Source organism: Podarcis melisellensis (assembly GCF_964234715.1).
Source record: "Podarcis melisellensis genome assembly, chromosome: 6".
Lineage (NCBI taxonomy): Eukaryota > Metazoa > Chordata > Lepidosauria > Squamata > Lacertidae > Podarcis > Podarcis melisellensis.
Genome location: NC_138538.1, coordinates 65895398 through 65910095, shown reverse-complemented (window position 1 = coordinate 65910095; position 14698 = coordinate 65895398). Strand labels below are relative to the sequence as shown.

General features: G+C 41.7%; 1 protein-coding gene across 2 annotated transcripts in view; it reads left to right on the top strand.

The window, feature by feature from the left end:
- The first annotated feature begins 7100 nt into the window (after positions 1-7100).
- ADGRL4 (adhesion G protein-coupled receptor L4) overlaps positions 7101-14698 on the top strand; it is an 85745-nt gene continuing 78147 nt past the window's right edge. For both annotated transcript variants that reach the window (XM_081914176.1, XM_081914175.1), the window contains exons 1-2: positions 7101-7803; positions 9413-9577. In XM_081914176.1, the coding sequence (XP_081770302.1) occupies positions 7677-7803; positions 9413-9577 (292 nt within the window). In that variant the 5' untranslated portion in view covers positions 7101-7676. The remainder of the gene's footprint in view (positions 7804-9412; positions 9578-14698) is intronic.

The following is a 14698-nucleotide window of genomic DNA, read 5'->3' as shown; positions in this document are numbered from 1 at the left end:
CACCCCTGAAACCCTCTATTTAAAAATGATTTCATCAAAGGTTCTTCTCAGAGGCAAGTGACATTAAATCCAGTACAGTCTTTAAACTAAGATCTCTTATACTGCTTTGTCCAAAGTAAACACAGACACTGCACATATAATTTCCTGCTTGTTCTTCTATAGATGTATATCCATGAAAAATGTTATCTAGCCTACAGTTTCAATTTCTATAATTCAGCAGTACTAACTGTGCCTTATCCAATAAATACTTATTTCTCTTATTTTTGGTATGAGTCCCTTTGCTCAGTAACGTGTTGTTGAAATTTGGTTCATTTAATATGCAGTTTCCTACATTGCAAAGCTAACGACAACAACTACCAATGTTCATTCCTGTGTGAACAAAATTATGGATGTACAAATGTCATTGCAAATTCATGTTTAATTGGTATTTAAAAGTACCTGCTGTAAAAGTGATGTGTAATTCCCCCTTGAATAAAATCAATCAGTAGGGACTAACTTTATTCAAATGTCCAGGCACTCATTAAGAATTTGCTGTACAGTTTTCAGTAGTAAACCTCTTTGTGATTAATAGGGCTTGCTCCCAGATAAGTAGGTACAGGATAGAAGCTTATTCTTCTTTTTAGGATTGGTATTAGGGAAAAAAGGCTTTTGTACCTTTAAAAGCTCTATTTCAGGACCACCAGGACATAGCTAACCTACCATGGTAAATATAAAGTTGTTTGGGGACAGCGGGTGAAAAATTGACAATAACTATATCTGAAACTTTAAATTGTGTCATTATCCCTGGCAGCCATTTTGTTATGCCATGCTGGGGTTGCCACATGTCAGGGAAATCCCAGACATGGCCTCTTTTGAGAGCCAGTGTGGTGTTGTGGTTAAGTCTCGTAATCTGGGGAACCAGGTTCGCATCTCCGCTCCTCCACATGCAGCTGCTGGGTGACCTTGGGCCAGTCACACTTCTTTGAAGTCTCTCAGTCCCACTCACCTCACAGAGTGTTTGTTGTGGGGGAGGAAGGGAAAGGAGAATGTTAGCCGCTTTGAGACTCCTTAAAGGGAGTGAAAGGCGGGATATCAAATCCAAACTCCTCCTCCTCCTCTTCTTCTTCTTCTTCTTCTTCTTCTTCTTCTGGGAGGGCAACCTGGCTACTCAAGGGATTTTTTTCATTTTTAACCAAAAGGGGTTTGTTTGTTTTTAAAAAATGTGTGCAGGCAGCTCGGGCTTGAGAGCAGTGGCTGGGCTCTGACTCTGTATCGGCTCTGTTTTTTTGGTTTTTTACTTTTTTGGGCACCGACGTCTTGGGTTTAGGCTTGGGCTTGGGCTCTGTATTGGGCTCTGGTGGCTCCAGTTGTGGGAGGGTTGTGGGAGGGCGACTTGGGTTCAGGCTCTGGCTTGGGAGCAGGTGGTTGGGCTCTGGCTCCATATCATGGTCTGGCGTGGGCGGGTGATCACACAAAATAGGGCTCGATAACTGTCTGGATTTTTACGTGTTCAGTCCCAGAGACCTTCCCCCTAAATAAATTCACACTTGACTCAAATTCTAGTTGGTTTTTGGCAGAATTTAGGCCACAACTTTATTGATTATAGAAAGTGAGTGGTTGCATAGGCTCCAGTTCGACTAGCTCCCTGCACCCTTGCAGGTAGCAGTGACCCAGGGCTCCAGCATAGGTCAGCTAAGGATGAACACCCGGATAGGCAGAAAGCCGGGAACAGACTATGTCCGCCACCCAGTTATCCCCCTGGACTCAGGCACGGGCACAACCCCCTCTCAGGGGTTGACCAAACCATTTGAGTCCCTGGATTCCTTTAACAGAATACCCTTCACATAGGGATGGTGAGAGTGTTCTCCCATCCCTGTCACCTGAAGCAGAGCCTATCCGCAACCTTACAAATTCTGACAATTTGCTACACAGCAGGCGAAACCCAAATGGCAACAGGCAATCAGCCAAATGGGGGAAATTCCTTCTGTGCCCCTGTCCCAATGACAGATGACACACAATGGCATAGCAAGGTCAAGCACAAAAGTAGGGAGAGGTAGGTGGGTGTTCTGAACACACGCGCCAAAAAAGGAAGTTCTGGGTCACGTGCATGGGTATATATAGGTCCCTCGATCCGTTTGGACTGTGCCCCATTAGCCAGATTGAACCCAACATCAAGGGACCTACCAATCAGGTGCTGTGGCTGACCAATCTTACCCACCCACAACACAAGAGGTCAGTCTCCAGGTCTCACCGCAGCACGTGCCCTCTTTGAGGGAGGACACAATTTACTTCTTGAAATATGGCAACCCTATCATGCCTCCATGACAGCCATTTTGTGACTGACTCCCTTTCTCACAATGTACCACCAGGTCCAAAATGGTTGGCAACCCCTGAAATAAACTTATAAATCAATAAAAAGCATAATTGAATACACTACAAGCAATAACATTAACAACAACACTAACTGATGACAACCCAAAACAGATTGCTATGCTACATAGAGGGATAGACAGCTCTTTTTCTGGTCTATATTTTTACACATGATTCCATTATTTGCTACTTCCAGATTAATCTGCATTAAAAACAACAGCCCTCAAACTACTTTGAAACCCAAATTAAAATGAATTGTGAAGTGTGCATTCTTTCCAAATATATATTCAAATCTGTGTTTTCTCTCAAAATAAAGTTTTAAATTCATCTTTTGATACATTTAGACTGCTGACAACTGTTTTTCAACATTAGCTCAATTAGCTAAGTGCCAATTGACACATTATTCTGAGATGTGTAAATCAGGTAATTCCATATGGGAATTTGCAAAGGCCAGATTCTGCATGTGTTGTGAGCTAAGCGAGTCTCTCTCGTTGTTTCATAAATGGGATATAAACTCTCCCTTGAGATTGTGAAATTTGGTTTATTGAAGCCTGGGCTTATTGGACAATCACCATCAAACATTTTCTCCAAGCTGGCCTTACTTTCTGAAGAATCTATACAGAGTCTCAAATTAAAGATAGCAATGAAGTGGGCAAGAGACTAATGTGAATGGATGTTACTTTTGTTTTTCACAGAATTTCTACTGTCTCTGGCAATACAGTTGTCCCTTGCATTTCCTAATATATAATTAACATTGAGACCATTTTTGCAAAAAAATACACAACTCTTGGAAATAACTCTCTTTCTTTCTCTATATAACCATCTCTAAAGTTTTGCAGATTCTGACTGCATCAGGGATTCCCCCCCCCCCCATCAGCGGCTACTGAGATTTCACAGCAATAAGAAAGTCTTGGCAACATTGCAGATTTTGAAGGCATTTTCTCACATGGTCTACTGTTCCTTCTCATGTGTCACTCCACTCTTTATCCCTATATACTGGTAGATATTATCACTAAATCCAGGTGGTTTTATCTCCCAAATGTCTCTAAAATCTTCCATTTCCTCTTCATTCTCACCACAAAAAATATAAAACTTGTCAAGTCCATCATCCTCTTCATCCTTGATTACTGCGACCTCATTTTCTTTAGGCTCCAGCTGATACCCTCAACATTCAGTTTTACCACTAATCTGTTGTGAAAATAATCCTCCATTAAGATAGTGCTCTGACATTCCCAAAATTGTCATCTCTGCTGGCTCCCCGTTGCCTGCTAACATCTGATGTAAGCTTCTCATATTATCCTTAATGGTTTTATGAGCTGACCCCTTTCCTGCTCCTCTCCGCTTTTCACCTTTCATTCCTACCTTCTCAGCTCATCTAAGCTCCTCATCAAGATCTTCTCTCTTTTTTTTCTCCTTTTCACTTATGAGCTTCTTATGTGCTTTCCTCCTCTTTGTCGGTCCTCAAAAAATACTGTTGAAATACTACTGAAAATACACAGGGAACAGTTCCTGTGCATCTGTATATCTAACCAATATGGTAAGTTTCCCATTGCAAAAGAGATTAGAAATATGTCTGTTATGGAGCACAAGAATACAACGTGATTCCTTGGGGAAATCTTTTTGTGGAGAGACACAAGCCAAATCTTAAACCCAATTAGAAGGCTCGGAACAAGTAGGGTCAAAGTTGATATAGTCTATTGAAATGGCACATCAGGCTAGTGATAGTGGAGCTGCATGTAGATTGGATATTAGGGCAACACCCACCCAGACAGGAAGCACCTATCAGAAAGTGCTTTTGTCATGGGCCAGCAGTCGGCTTCACCTGCTGAGCAGCAGCCTGAAGGAGCAGAAAGTGAAGTGCCTCCACCTGCTGCTAATCAGTCTTCTTGCTCTTGATGAGAACCAGCTAGCTCCAGCTTTCTTAAGCAGGGTTTCCAACCTCAGTCAGTTGCTGGAAACAACATTTGTCATTCCAGGCCAGACCTTGCTGCTTCTTGTGATCTTGGCTCCTCAGGTTTTTTTTGACCCCCAGATCGTCTGGCTACATGAACTGAGATATTCCTGACCTTAGGACTGGACTGAACCTTGTATCCCAGGTGTAGGCAAACTCGGCCCTCCAAATGTTTTCAGACTACAATTCCCATATTCCCTGACCACTGGTCCTGTTAGCTAGGGATGATGGGAGTTGTAGTCCCAAAACATCTGGAGGACTGAGTTTGCCTATGCCTGTTGTATACAGACTCTGCCTCCAGGTGAATACCCCCTGAGACTCGGCTGGTTGGCTGGCTTCTCCCTCCATTGAGCTCTGCTGTAGCTGGCTGCACAGGACTACAACAGCTTTCATCCCAGAAGTAGAGCTTATTACAAAGAACAACTTCATGTCCTCTAAACTTCCTGGTAAAGTTGAGTCATTTCACTTCACATTTATTTGCTTCTGCAAGTTCCAGACAATCAAGCAAAGCAGGGATGGGAAACTTGGTGCAGAATGATGTCATGTCACATGAGTCACTATAGTCCCATCCTAGATCCCTCACTTGATGAGGAAGAGTTGGGATGAGCACGCTAACTTCATCCTCCCAGGCTGTCTTCATCACCCATCCTGAGGTGTGTTGGGGGGGCAGGTTATGTTCTGTAGATTGGAGGCTGCTTACCTGTGTAGGTTCCCTTTTCAATTTAGGACCATGGAAGATCATGGTTCTAAAATGTGGAAGAAGCTTACACAAGCAGAAAGGCTCCCAACTTTAGAGGTCCCCACCATGGTGAGAAATTTATAATGTCTCAAGGCTTATGTTATGAGAGGGGAAAGGGAAGGTGAGATGTGAAGTTGCTGTTTTCAGCATCCTTCATAACCACACCCATGTACAGTTGGGATATTATGGTTGGGAATACTTTACACTATTGCCATAATAACTCCTAACAACAACCTTTCTGGTTCTTGGGGAAATAAGAACAGTTCGCAGCTGCATGATGTGAGGACACATTAGTGCCTTGAGGGGGGTAGTGGAAGAGAATTAAGTGCATGACAGCATGCCCAGCACCTGCTCAGTTGTGTGCTGTGGTGCAGAGGGACAGCAGTGTGCCACCAGCAGAAGCCGTCCCATCTTCTGGCTAAATAATTCAACCCTGGGTAACATGGCAGGAGTTGCAACCTCAGCAAATGGAAATAGAAATGGCTTCTCTCCACTCTATGCCTGCAGACTACACTGTAGTCTGATGCAGGCAATGAGAGTTTCGCCTTCATAGAAAGAAAGCTGAATTTAAAAACGGAGGGAAATGTGCTTGCGGCCTCCAGCCTACCAAGTAGGTGTGGAAAGCGGAAACACTGTTTTCATATTACTTTCTAATTTTCTCTTGCAAAGAGAGATTTCCTGTCACTGTGGCTCTTGCCTGCTGTTACAGAGTTGGCAAACTTCCACATGTAGTGACAGAATGGCTGCAGTTGTGAGATGTGTTTTGTCTCGCATAGCCTTTCAGAACATCTTTTTTCAGAAAAACAGTAGTGCCCACCCAAATCGGCTCCTGTCTTCCATAAACGTAGGAGAGAAGGTCATGTAGATGGATCTGAGAGGCCTGAATTCTGTGGTGACCAGTTGGATATGGCTCTCAGATATCCAGAAGGAATAACTCTTTCACCTCAGCAGGGAAAACTAACTAGGTTTAGGGGCATAAGCTATGGATGTTCCAGGAGAAAGTGACCCAGCAGATGAAGCGAAGCTTACCAAGACAAGCTGTTAGGTAAAGAGAGCACAGGTGTGGTATTTCAGGGTCTGCCTACCACACCTCACATTCTGCTGCCTGAGGCACAGATAGCACTGGCAAGCTGTTAGAAGACAGAGCTGTATGTACCATGTAACCCATAGATGGGAGCTAGCCTCCTGCCTTAAGGTGCAATGGAAGATGAGGTCCGGTAAACAGTGCTGAAGGCCTCCAAAGTCTAAAGCCTGATCTGCCATCAGGACGGGAGCTTCCAGCAGTTCTTTTGGAGTTATAACTAGTGTGGTTTTCACAATGCAAAGTCACCCATGACTGTGAAGCTGGTCCACACCTAGCACCACACTCAGTTGCTGCCTATCCTCAAAAGAAAAGGTTGTGTGGTTCTATTCTTGGGAACTGTGCACTCCCTGATAATATCATTTATTGACTTCATACACTATTTTCTCTTTGGGGTTTTTTTTAAATCCCACACAGTACAGAAAAATTCTGCATGTAGGAAAAAATAGTGTGTGTGTGTGTGTAGACACTCAAGTAATCCTAAAAGTTCTAAGCATTTCTTTTCCACACATCATCTTACCTTGAGCACTGCATGTTTTTGCAACTGAGTTCCAGTGAAATCAAGGGTACTATAAGATAGCAGCAGCAGCAGCAAGGTCCTTTTCCCGCCATAAACAAGTGGGATAGAAATATATTTTCAATGATAGTAATAATAGAATACAAAATTTGAAAAAGGTGTATAGCAGGAAGCAAAATATATCCAAGTGAAAGAGACTGGACGTGTTCTTGCCTGCATTATGTTGCCATATCTCCCCCCCCCCATTCTGTTAGGTGTAGCAAAATTCATCTTCTCCCCACCCCCAATATTCTTTGCCACTTATCCTCTAATTATGATTACATCACCCCTTTAGGGTCTTAACACGTACCTCCCTGCTTTGAGCCTCCCTGCTGGTCCCGAAATTCCTTGCTGCACATTTGGCTTCCTGCCTCCTTCCTCCCATGGCTTTATATCTTTGTTTTCCACACAAAAGAAATCTCAGTGGATTTCCTGTGCCTCCTTCTCATGCTGCTGCTCTTAAAGTGACCGAATTTCAGACTGCGATTGGGACATCTCTGGATAGCCAAGGAAAGCAGTCGACACGGAAGCAAACTACAGATTTCACCAACTCTTTTGGAGTGCTAGAATTCTGATTTGCTCAACCCACATCAGGCAAGGCTGGTGGGATCCTGGTAACTGCCTCACCATTTCTTAATGCTCATTTTTCATTCCTGGTCTACTCCCCACAGCTTTCCAAGTCCATTGTGATCTCCATCCACTGTGCTATCCTCAGTCTTTGGTTCTATCCCTGTATGTTTCTTAAATCTTCTTGTTAGTCCCTAACGCTCCATCTCCTTAAACTCTGTACTCATGCCTGTCTCCTGCGCCTATCCTCACTCATATTCATTCATCTGTTTGATCAAACTTTCTATACAATTCCTTTACTTTGCTCTCCAGCTGATTTGCTCTTCAGCATTTTAGCTCACTTCATCCTTCCCTCAAAATATTTGAAGAAGCATACGGACAGGCAAATGGCAGAATAAAGAGCTTTGACATTTCGCCGTGATCCCCTCTTCTAATGGGCATGTGCAACCCTTTAGCCCACGATCATACATTTTCCAGCAGGACCAGATATTTTGTTACAAAGGGATTCAAGACTGAGCACTTCTTAGAAGCACCACCCATGAAACTTCTACTGGTCCTAGGTAGGTAATTTTATTTCATGAATGGTTAAGTTGGATGTAAGAGACAAAACTGGTGGGCATGGTGTGGAAATAGGAATAGAAAGTTTGGGAGATCCATGTGGGACAACCAAAGCACAGTAATAGAGAGTCCCTGGCATCTTCAAGTAGGACTGGTATGGACCAATGGTCTGAATCTCAAGTAGTTTCTCAGGTCCAGCTTTGGAAGTTGCTAGATTTGTCAAAACCACCTTGGCAAAGAAACTCTAATGTCTGCAGAAGACTGGCATGCATAGAAGTTGACGACAATAATCCCGTGAGCTCAAATGAATTCTGACCTTGAGAAGACAGAAATGCTATTGCATTGGCGACGGCAGTGGTGAATGTGAATATTATCCAGTTTGTTAAACCAAGGCCACATCTCACAGATGGCCAGATTCAGAAATAATAATAAGAGGTTTTCTGTAGGGAAGAAGCACATAAATAATGCATAATGTAATAGAGGAAGGGAACAGAATTATATATTTACAAAGTTGTATAATCATGACCTTTAAAATGTTTTTGGACATTATTATTCATAGAAAGCTACTTCTTGTTTTTCCTGCAGTAATTAATCTTGGACATAAAGCACTAAGATGGCGATTCAAATATTAGAAAGTAATATTAGGGTTAGGAGAGTATTGTCCAACAACTGCTTACTTTATGAAGTTTAGGCTGCAATCCTAAGCACTCTTAAAAGATAGTAAGCTCCCCTGAAGTTACAGGGATTTCGTCTGAGTCAATGGCTTGGTCTGTGTTGTTTGCATTCTGTTTCCTTTTCCTTTGTGTTAATGCATTTATTTATTTATTCAGAAAATAGATTTGCCACTCTTCAGGGGGAGAAAGGGAAGCTCAGAGTGGCTTATGTGAAATAGTAATAAAGGTTGCCATTATGGGGAAATGAATTTATACTTAATGTTTTCAAAAGCAAACTTTCATAATGCTGAAACTCGTTGCAATCACCAGACGTAAGGAGAATTTGAAAATCGGCCTGGGCTCCATTATCACACTCAAGATGAAGCAAATAGCTCAGATAGTCATACTGTAGCCTTGAAAAATGGGGAAAGTGTTCCGAAATGATACTGCTATTGTGTGTAAATGTAATCTTCCATGAAGTTACATTGTTGGACTAGTGCTATTAAAAAGTAATGATAAAATGCTTGTTGTGGAGGGGGGAGGTATCCTGCAGATGCACAATGTTTTTTGTCTCCTCTGTTGTGTTTTTTGGACTAAGAACTATTTGCCACTTTTGCCCTGTGCTGGGAAACATGGTAGAATTAAACACTTATAGTTTATTCAAAAATACTGTGGAGCTTTGTTTGATTTGCAATATTTTTGTGCTTACTGAACACACTTGAAGGCTGATGCTTTTCAAGATAAAACCACATACTTGAAAGCCTAGATATTTCAGCTTAAATCATTCATTCAGGAGTTATAATTTTGTTTTCGAGCCTTGTTCAACAGGACTCTTTAGCAATAAGATTTTTCATCTTAATGCCAATTTTATTTTGTCCCAAATGTGTTTGCCTAAAACTGATTTCAGAACTCAACAACTACAAAGACAAAACTCACATTTCTTTTAAATTCCATTTAGTGTTCATGTCCACACTGCTGGACAGTAGCTACTCTTCCCAGAACTGTACCATCCCATGTGATGAGCGTGCAAAATGTGAAGTTCGTAATGGACGCCAAGGCTGTTTTTGTAGCCCAGGATTCAGTGGGCCCGGCATAGAGAAACCAGACAGAAATGGATGTTATGGTAAGCAAGCTAATATTCATGGAGTTTCTTACAAATCATTATTTATTTGGTTATCTTTAGCAATCTCTTCTTCTGACAACCTTGTCATTCCAGCATGATTTGTAGATGTAGACACTGGAAGGTTGCATGATTATTTTAGACTTTGTTCCTGGAATTCCTGCTTTTTTGAATGACTTGTGGAAAACTAAATTTGTCACCAAAGTATCTCCCTTTGCTAGTGAGCTCAGGTAGTGAGTGCTGACAAAATTGGGACCCAGGTGGGGTCCGTGAAAGAAAAAAACCAGGGTGGAATGAGCATGCTCTGGGAAACCCTAGGGTTTGCAGAGTATGAGAAATATTTTAAAATATAATTAAGAGATTAATGTTCACACACATATACACCCAAACAAATCAATGAGGAATTAGCATGTTCAGTGGCCATGGGGGGGGGGGGTAGAATCACTTGGAAATGAAAAGCAGAAAAGATGGGTTGGGAATGGAATAGAGTATTCTGGTGTGGGCTCTGGCTAGCTGGCTGATTCCCTGAGGCTAAATGGGGAGGTAGCACCAAAAGTCATGAGAATAAGAAAGTGTGCGGGGAGAGGGGAGGGTTGCACAGCCTCAAAACTGTTCTTTAAAAAACTTTAACAAATGAAGCCTGGGATAGCTCACTTGGTAGAGACTTTTCACCTCAGAGTCATGGGTTCAAACCCCAAACTGGGTAAAAGATTTCTGCATTGCAGCGGGTGGCCCTTGTGGCCTCTTCCAACTCTTATTCTATATACAGTCATACCTTGGAAGTCTAACAGAATCCGTTCCGGAAGTCCAAAACATTCAGAAACCAATGCGCAGCTTCTGATTGGCTGCAGGAAGCTCCTGCAGCCAATCGGAAGCCATGGAAGCCCTGTTGGCCATTTGGGTTCCAAAAAAAAGTTCAGAAAACAGAACACTCATTTCTGGGTTTGCGGCATTTGGGAGCCCAAACGTCTGAGTACCAAGGTATTCGGGATCCAAGGTATGACTGTATTTTGTACAAAATACTGAAAGGCTTGATTTATTTCAGTTGAAGATTGCTTCGGATATCCTACCGAGCCAACATCTCTCAAAAGAAATGCGGGGCTTTTTCAGTCTTCTACAATGACTTTCTTATTTGATGAAGTTCGATTGTTGGCATCATTTTGATGCATCTCCTCTTTCTTTGCTTCTTTCGAATAGAGCCCCGGATTGGAGGACTCAGGTTAGGAAGTCAGGATGGTCTCCAACTGTTGGTGTTGATCCCTCTCTCTTTCTCCTCACTTAAAGCATTAATTTTTGAGAGTTTGCCTTCATGTAGAATACCTGAGGGGATTTCACAGGAAGATCAAATGCAATGGATGAAAGTAGCTCACTTTCTTAGAGGGGTCCCACCAGGTTCTCACTGGATTTCACCTAAATAAAAATGGAAAGTGAAAAATGATGAGAGAAAATCCTTAGTGGGGGGTTCCATTCATACTCGCTCCGCTGTTGTTTCCCTTCCAGAGCAAGCCTATTCTTTCTTACTTGGACAAAAGTCACACCTTGTTCAATAAGGCCTGCTCCCAGAAAAGTGCCCAGCTTTTCTGTCCATGACTCCCTAAACCATATTGACCCATTTGTTTTTAAATGTCTGATGTTTTAGTTCTTCAGTGTCTGTGAATAATAGATATATGGGGAGCTACAGGTATCCATTCCAAACATTCGAATTAATGTGCATTGGTTGGGGTAGAGCATGTTGCCCCAACACCCATTCCTTATCCATAAATACTGAAATACTTCTATTCTCCATGAATACTAATACTCAGCTATGCATTCCTAAGCAGACTTTTGCATGGACAAAAGAAAAGAGCTCCAAGGTGGACAAAATGGCCCTCCCAAAACACACTGAATCATAGAATTGTAGAGATGGAAGGGACCCTGAGGATCATCTATTCCAACCCCCTGCAATGCAGGAATATGCAGCTGTCCTGTACGGGGATCAAACCTGCAGTCAGGACCATATTCTAACCAACTGAGCTATCCAGACATGACAGGATCAAGGACAGAACAGTAAATCATCTAACTGTATTAATCCATCCCCTTGGGCCAAGTTTAGTCAACAGGCATACACACAAAAACATGAAATAAAAATTATGGAAAGATAACTGAGTTTTAGGTTGCCTGTGTACTCATAGCTTCTAGAAATCTGATAGTGACAAAGGCATGGGGGGAATATTACACAAAATGACGCTGTTTCTAGAAGGTGAAATACTGTCATAGTAAGTCTAATCTCTGTTTATAACGGAAAAGGAGAGGACAATGACTATATTGGTGTGATAGCCTACATGGCTGACTGGAATGGATTTTACTGGAATGGAGTTACCCTGAAAGCAGTTTTTCCTATCATGTTCCTGTCATTGAGAAACGGGTTTATCAAGTGATTAATCTTTAATTTTCATGTGATCACATGAATTTGTTACTTATATTCACCACTATGTGAAAGGAAAAGGGGGGAGGTGTCTTCTGTCACACAGCAAAAGAACTAATGAGAGCCAAATACATGCTTAATTATTCTATGAAACCAGGAATGACTGAGCTGTGCCCCTTCCGTCAGCATGGCCAATGGTCAGAGATTATGGGAGTTGTAGAGCATTGAAATCTGAAGCTCCTGGATTGTGGGAAGTTTTAAACTAACATTAACAAATGTGATACATTATAGAGAGAGAGAGAGAGAGAGAGAGAGAGAGAGAGAGAGAGAGAGAGAGATTTTCTTTAAAAAATGTTTAGGGGTACTGTCATTTTGATTCAAGAAAATGACTGGAGTGACTGGAGACAAAGCCCTTTCAGTGGTGGCTGTGGGTACTTTCCCAAGGTTACTTGCTTTTAGGTGCTAGCTAGAGATTATTTCATTCTTCTCACACTACTTTAAAGGATGAATTATGTGCACTTACCTGGGAGTAAATCCCATTTTTCTGTTTCTGTTTGCCTAGCCTTTGTCTCTTTTATTTTGGATATACTGTGTTTTTTGTTGTTTGGTCACTGCTTTATTGTGGTTTATGGTCAAGGACATCTTTACTGGCTTTGGCAAGGTGAATCGTCTCCTGCATTAGAGAACTCCAGGACACCATTTTTTAATTTCCCCACAGTACCCCATAGTGAGTTATATAGGTTTGTGGCTCCCAGGGCCCACATCAATGGTGGTCCCTGGTAGAGTTCATGAACCCCAGCAGCTGCCCAAGCTTTCTGGGTGAAGGTGGGTAAGATAGTAGGAAATTTCTTTAAATGGTTTTTACTGGAAAATTTTCAGGAATAACAAAGCTACATATAGCGTATCTGTTTTCAATTTGTAGTCTTTTCTACAGGTTGGTTACATTTGGTGTGAGACATTGTTATCGTAGGCATTGTGAGTTTGTGGAGGTAGAGGTGGAGGAGAGAAGGGGGTAATGTTATTTCCTCTTTTTGCATAGTGTATGTGTGAAGTTTTGTGTCAGCATCATGTGGAGGGGTTCTTTATCTATTCATTCGTTGGTTTTCATCGGTGGTGCAGGAAATATTCTTGGGAAGCAAAAAAGGGGCATTTCTTTAAGGCAGTGGATCACACAACTCAGCTAATCTTCTCTGTAGTCTTCTAAGAACATATTTACCATCTGCTTTTAATTGGATAAGATCTTAAAAGGATTAAAAGATAGTCAGGTTAGTTATTAGCTTGAAGCTAAAATAAGTGGAGCAATGCTGTGACTTAATGATATGTTAGATCTTGGAGTGTGAGTGTGTATTTCTCCTCTACTTTTTTCCTAGGAAGGGCTTCTGGAGATAAATGCCTGTTACTCTTCAGTTTATAATGTTTGCTTGCTAGTACAACAGTCCTTCTGTTATCATCAATGCAGATTCTCTTTCATGTACGCATATAAGCCGCAGCTCGCCAAATGACACACACAGTGCAAGCATGTTAGTTAGATAGGTGGCAACGCTCACTGTTGCTGTCATTAGCAGCAATTTAACAATTTTGCACCTGTTCAGTAATAGCTGGCTTTTAATGATATCCTTAATGATGTTATTTAAATACCTCCCTTCTCCACTCTTAACTCTGGAGCTTTGTGTTGATATAATCAAGGAAGCTGTAGTAGCTATTGGTTTCAGAAGTAACATTCAACCTTTTTTTAAACAAAGGATCTGTATGATATTTTTGAAAGCAAAAAGAGGTTGAACTGACAGTTGTCAGTTTAATTCATTTAATGTGTATACTGCTATGAAACTGTTCTTTACTCTTTAAAGAGACAGTGATTCAATAATGCAATCTGTCTTCTCCAGATTGTCCATGAAAGGAACTTTGTCTAGTAGGATAACTCGAGCAGGGAATGGGATCTAAAGATCAATGTGTTGTGTCCCATGTTAATCTCATTCAGAGCAGACTCAGTGAAATGAAAGGGCATTACTAAGATAGGCCCATTCATTGCAATGAGTCTCCTCTGAGTAGAGATGGAAGGATGTATTTTTTGTTTCTCCGAGATTCTCATTTTTCCGATTTTAAAAACAGATCTCAACATTTTTGCAGCTAATAGCAAATTTTATTTTTAAAATTCTTGTGCAAGTTCTGCAGCATCATGCTGCAAATTTTTAAAAAGCCAAAGACACCAGCAAAGGTCACATTTAAACAAATGTTGTAAGATGAGCCATGAATAAATATATCCTAATCTTATCGTTATTCTTTTCATGTGGTGGTTGCTAAAGTTGCCAAATGCACCAGGGAGCTATGGTTCAGTTTTCAGGATGGAAAGACTCCTGTTCAATGCTCTAGAAGGCCAACACTGCTCACAATATTGGGATAAATCTGGGGTGGAAAACCTTTGTCCCTCCAGACGTTCTTGGACTACAACTCTCATCATCCATTGCCACTGGCTGTGCTGACTGGGGTCTATGGGATTCAGAGTCCAACATAATCTGGAGGGCCACAGGTTCCCCATCCCTGTCACACATAGTGGGGAAAACAAGGTCACCCAAATCTCATAGGTGCACATTTTTAAGAGGATTGCTGTGGATAATGTGCGTGTGCTAAAATCATGAAGAAAGCTGATGGTGATGTTGGATGTGAAAGAGGATGGTAAGGAGTCAGATGATGAATTCAGATTAGAGGACTGAGCTGCTTCT